The 5,828-nt window shown below is 38.6% G+C and overlaps 1 protein-coding gene across 2 annotated transcripts in view; it reads left to right on the top strand.

Annotated features, from left to right (window-relative positions):
* The window catches only part of tafa1b (TAFA chemokine like family member 1b), a 161,418-nt gene extending 156,852 nt beyond the window's left edge, over window positions 1-4,566 (top strand). For both annotated transcript variants that reach the window (XM_014009851.1, XM_014009849.1), the window contains one exon: window positions 3,262-4,566. In XM_014009851.1, coding sequence (XP_013865305.1) covers window positions 3,262-3,279 — 18 coding nt within the window. In that variant the 3' untranslated portion in view covers window positions 3,280-4,566. The remainder of the gene's footprint in view (window positions 1-3,261) is intronic.
* Window positions 4,567-5,828: the final 1,262 nt, after the last annotated feature.

Raw genomic sequence — 5,828 nt, 5'->3', positions numbered from 1 at the left:
CCTTTGATGTCACTTCCTGTCTCACTTTAACTGAGCAAAATTCAAAAGAAAATATGCCTGTTATGTGATATAATAGGTAAAATTGTGTGTATTATGCCAAGTTTTTTTAAATATAAATATTTTTTCTTTGACTTTTTGTATTTCATGGAAATGCATGTCACAGGCACTTTAATGATCATTTCATCCACATTCATTAAAGATCTGTTCCACCACTTATGTTTATTCTCATCTAAGCCTGTATATCATTATGACTACAGACAAATAAAAATAAACTAAAGTGTTCACGTTTATCATATCATAAGGAAATTATTTTCTCAATWTGAGTCTAAATTACAAATGCACACCAGATACTGGTGCTCTGTTTTCTTTGTTTATTTGACTTATTTATACAGGTTTTGAGTGAAGGAGTTCACTCTAAGTGCTACTGATTAATTTATGTTATTTATGCTTAGTCAATGTCTTATTCAATCAATCTTTTGTTTTTGAGGTTACTCTTTRGTGATGCTGTTTGAAGGTGATTTCTAGCTGGCATGACTGATTTGCAGAGCACCRAACAAGAAAAGGGGAGAGGCTAGGTTATGTTTGCACTAAATTCTTTCACTAAGGCAATTGTCCTTGGACCCTACTAACTGTAGCTTCAGTAAATTGCAGTTTAATGTAGTCAACAAATTAGAATGCAGACAGCTAATTTGCTAGCAAAGATAAGCAGACGGGCAGAAAATCCTTGAGCAATCTACCGCTACCTGYTTCGCAGTTCATTTGAAAAGGACAAGTGAAAAAAAAAGAGCAGACACATTTAGTCACTCTTACACATCTATGTGGGCTGATATTTCCATACAGCCTCGCTCTTCCTGCTAACAAACCCCCCGGGGGGCTGCGTCTGAGATGCAGAGTGATCCTCAGTGTGTAACCTGCTACTGCGCTCGGTCTGGCAGAGGTAATTTTGATACGCTGGCAGACAGTCCAGATGATGCAGATGCAAATACCAGACAGAAGAGCCAAGAGGATTACGGAGCTAAAGAAAGATGGGAGAAAACAGGAAATGKTTTTGAAARAGATACACAGTCAAAAGACCTAAAGGAAGTGCRTTCAATCTGAGCTGCTTTTTAAAGCAGAGATGGTGCAAAATGTAGAAATGAGCATTACATCAGTACTGCACTCAGTTTAACTGGACAATTTATAAGAACTTATAAATTTACTCTTAACATGCAACTTTTAGTTCGTATTATTTTCTCCAGTGATTCTTACAGATTTTTTATTCAGTTTTCTACCATGCTTATATTTTTTACATATATACTTAGTAAAAAAAAGTCAGGAAATCTGTGTTTGGTAGATAATTTCTTTTTTGCAACAATGCTTCTTGGCAATAAATTTTATAAATGTGATTGGCAGCAACCTGGGGGTAGCAGAAGCTCAAAACAAGTGGTGATAGAAACAATGGAATAAACTGTTTGGCAGAGAAGATTTGGCTAATTTCCATGTGYGCAACCCACAGACTCAGCTCTACTGCTTATCCCACAAATGCATGTTCCTTACAAATGTCACACTTTTTAAAAGGGAAATTAACCCAWATTCAAACAGTATAAGATTTATTATCAAGAAGCATTGTTACAACAAAGAAATAATCTACTAAACAATAAATGTACGACAAGTTTAGTAAGTGTGGGGGAAAATACACATATATTTAAACTATAAAAACAAAATAAATTCAATTAATATAAAAAGTTAAAACTTATCAAAACTATTTCCAGATATTTGATCCTTGGGGTTTTCCAATGACACCTGATGTCCTCACAAAAGATTCATTATTKTTTTATATATTGTATTTTTATGCTACTTAATGTTTTTTCACTCATCCAAATTATTATGTTAATTCATATAACAAGCCAGCAGCAGGTAAAAACAGTGTCAAAGGTGTTTGATATAATTTTACATTTTGAAAATCACCCAGCTACCAAAAGGCTGCAGAGGTGCGCTTAATACTGTACTTTCATGGTTCTGTTTTAGGTGAAAAATGAAAATAAAAGTAATATTTATTTTACAGTTCTTATTAAAATAAACTCACTTCAATGTAAAATTGATTACCTGCTAAAGCTTTCACTTTTGAAACACATCAATTCAAACAAATCAAAGTGTGTGCTAGCAGGAGGACTGCATCATATTACCAAATGTTTTCAGCTACACAAAATTAAACCTGAGTTAGAAAGTCTTCAACACAACACTCGCCTGCTTCTCGCATCGTTTCTTTGGAACCACATTATAAATAACACGCGTGATAAATCCAGGTGCATAAAGCTCAAAATACCGAAAATGTGGTTTGTGAAATCTTTTGGCTTTTGAATAGCATGTTCAACATACTGCAGCACCGAACCGCTTCCTCTATAATCAAATCCACACACCTGGCAACCACCTGCCAAGCTCGCTGGAAATGTCATGACTAAATTTCTTTGTTGAACCGGATTATGAGATTTCTAATTAGTTTCACAATGTGCAACGAAGTTAGGACGTCTTTGCTGTATTATCTCATAGCTGTAAAATAACTGGAAAAATGCTCAAATGCTTGTAGTTTTGTTGCATATATAGCTTTTAAAATCAAAACCGAGCAGAGAGACAAGGATCTACAGATTTAACAGATGCAGATATCCTGCACATAGTTTTTTTTTATCAAGCATTGTATTGAATAAGATGATGAAAAGCAGAGTATTCAATAGCCGTCTCAAGGCTGCACAAAGCACCGATAAAATGTGTCCAGATCTGCAGCCGAGGGTGAATTAAGAGTGCCTGAACCAAAGTCACAGAGAGGCAGCTCAGACTCACAGGCGTGGGCCTCGATTTAGCAAGGCCAAAGTTATTTTATCAGGTTGGAAGGATTTTCATAACTGCAATAGGCTGCCTTTGTCCAATCAAAGATGTCTGTGAGGACAGAGAACCGCGATAGTCGAATGTACTGTACATGTAGTATGAGCATACAGTACAAAGCCAACATACACAGCATGGAAACACACTATACAAGCTTTTTTACAGTGTTCTTATATATATATTTATTTCAAAATAAAATGACTTTGCATTGAGTTAAGCTGTATTTCTTTGGTTGAAGCAAAAACCAGGGGTGAGGCGGGGTTACCAAAACCTCTGGAGTTAAAAAAGTCCTTGTTTTTAAAATAAAGAAACAAAAAAAAACATTTCCTCACATTTCCATGCCTTTATTCTCTAAACGTCTGTGTTTTCTCTCCTTTTTTCCCCTTCTTCCCTGTGTTGCAGATTAATCCCAGGACCTAACAGAGAGCTCCCAGTGCAGGACTGTGTTCCAGCTCTTCCTTTACGTGCACTTTTTTTTTTTCCTTTTCCCATCGAATGGTCTAAAACTATTACATCCACAGCTGCGAACTGGCTTACACGGGACCACAGAAAGGATATCTGCCCAGATAGAACAGATTTACACTGCGCGGCACCATGGATTTGAAACCGGACTAATCCACTGTATGATCAACGAGCCTCCATGTTGGTGACTGTCTGCTGTCAGCTGTGGCCAGTTTCCAATCTGCTCTCTTTCTGTTTCTTCAATCTTGTTGTTTGCTGAAAACCTGGGACAGCTTATCGGGGGTTATTTACAGCCGGTTAAACCCTTAAAGACAATCTGTTGACCTGCCTATAGGTGGACCTGTTAGGAGGCGTGCATGGAGCTCCACAAAACTACGGGCACAGTGGAGTAAAAGTGATCCCCATTCTGTTATTTCTGTGTGGAAAATATCTGTAGATGACTTGCTGCTGGAGAAGGATAACATTGCTGTGAAACTACGGAGGACATTTTGACTAAAAATAATAAAAGAAGAAAACTCGTCAGATTATAAGAAACTGCAGCCTACAACGAGACAATACAGACGCCGTCTGGTCTGCCTTCATGACCTGAGCTTCATCCTTCACAAGGAATATTTTGACGTTTATTGCTGGGCATGCCCATTGTAGATTCATGAGCACTTTTCGTTTTTTTTTATGTTGGATCATTTGTGTATATAAAACACATATATAAATACATTACATGTACTGTAAGATGACAGATGCAGGAGGCTGAAAAATATATTTACAATTCTAAGAGAAGCTCCCTTGGTGGAATATTGATCAGCTCCGGAACATAATCCAGGAGCTGATGTATACGCTTGCACTGGTGGGAGGGAAAGGCTGTAAGTGAATCATAAAAAAACCCAACAAGTTCTGCTTGTCATTTAACAATGTTTTCTGTCGAGACAGACGATGCTTCTGTAAAAAAAAAGGGGGAAAACAATGTATAGAACTGCTTCACTTTTCTAAGCAGCAGTGACAACAATTCTTGATCCTTCTAACCGAGCACAGCAGGAGCTGCAGAACAACGACGAGCATGATCAGAAGAAGTGTTCATGGGCAAGAGTCCTTGTCGTGTAGATCGCTACTCTCACACACAGGAGAGAKATGTTACTTCAAATGATGCTGAGAAAGTATTAAGAGGAAAAAGCTACCCCCCCCCCCCCAGTAGATATAAGTACCTTACAAGACAGCCTTATGAGAAATAAAAATGGTTTTCTATATGAATATGCCGTCTCTCTTTTCTCCATGTTGAACGATGGTTTGAAAAACGCTCCTCTCACGACTACATGATGCGTTGTAAGGTGTGGGTGGAAGATCTCGTCGAAGTTTCATTTGTGTTGTGCTTTAACGCCATGCGAACAAGGATTTTTGCTTGAGTAAATAAGCAATCAGCGGCAGCACGGGAAGAGTGTGAGAATGACTTCCGGGCACACGGAGGAGTCGCGCACGCAGGCAGCCACAAACGAATCTGCGATGCTTCATTTATGCAATTCCCTCAGCGGCAGAGTGGATTTATCAAAACAGAACATTCAATTCATTCGCGGCAATTAGAATGAAGATTTTCAATATCGGCTGGGCAAAATTCCAGATGATTTTCAATATCAGCCTCCTCCTCTCAGGCTGATATTAGATTCGTCTCGTGTCCCGGCGGACGCACTGGTGTACATTCATCATTTAGGAATATGGCTAGTTTTGTGGAGCACGCTGCCTCGCTGAGCAGTCACAGAAGGTATGAAAAAGACAGACGCATCAATCTCCCAGCGGTCTCACCAGAATCATGAAGGAATATGCAAAAGAATGGAAAGAGTAGGAGCGTTTTTTTTTCCTCCTCAGTGTGTCGTTCCCTTCTTTGTTTTCTTACATCTGATAAGATTCACTGTCTTTTTTTCCTTTTTTTAGCTTGTGCTGAGCAAAATAAGTTTGTCTCTGATTGCTCTATGTTGCTAAAGATTAATGTGTCTGCATTTCTTAGTTAATCAGTGCATCCATGTGTASTTTTAGAGATTCTACCCAGAATCTGTGAAGCAGACATCCCACTAAGTCGTACTGTGAAGATTATCCTGAAAAACAGTGCTGCAGTGCAAGTTGTAGGCAGACTTTTACCTGAAAGTAGACTGAGAATCAAAACTAGTGGGAATGGTGGGAGGGRAAAAAGTTATTCTTTTCTTTTTTATTATGCACTTCTTAGGTCTATCCTAAAATAGTAGAGTCATGCTAAGGAAGGAGGTCCTGCTCCATTTTTTGTTTTGAGAGGAAAAGAGAACACAGCGTTAATGGATAAAAAGGGCCAGGGTCTCCTCCCTCTCTGCAGCACGGCAACCTCAAAAATCRAGACATCCATCAAGTTGTGCCAACCTCCCACTGCGACAGGTAGACAGCTATGTCCATATGCTGCTGTAGAGCTAATCAGCAGCTGACAGCAAGGACAAGGCTTTTCATACAGTTAAACCATGTGCTGAGAATGGGAACAGTTTTGTGTGTATATA

The sequence above is a fragment of the Austrofundulus limnaeus genome, unplaced genomic scaffold (assembly GCF_001266775.1).
Source record: "Austrofundulus limnaeus strain Quisiro unplaced genomic scaffold, Austrofundulus_limnaeus-1.0 Scaffold62, whole genome shotgun sequence".
Classification (NCBI taxonomy): Eukaryota; Metazoa; Chordata; class Actinopteri; order Cyprinodontiformes; family Rivulidae; genus Austrofundulus; species Austrofundulus limnaeus.
Note: the sequence above shows the minus strand (reverse complement) of the source record. Positions and strands in the feature narration are given on the sequence as shown.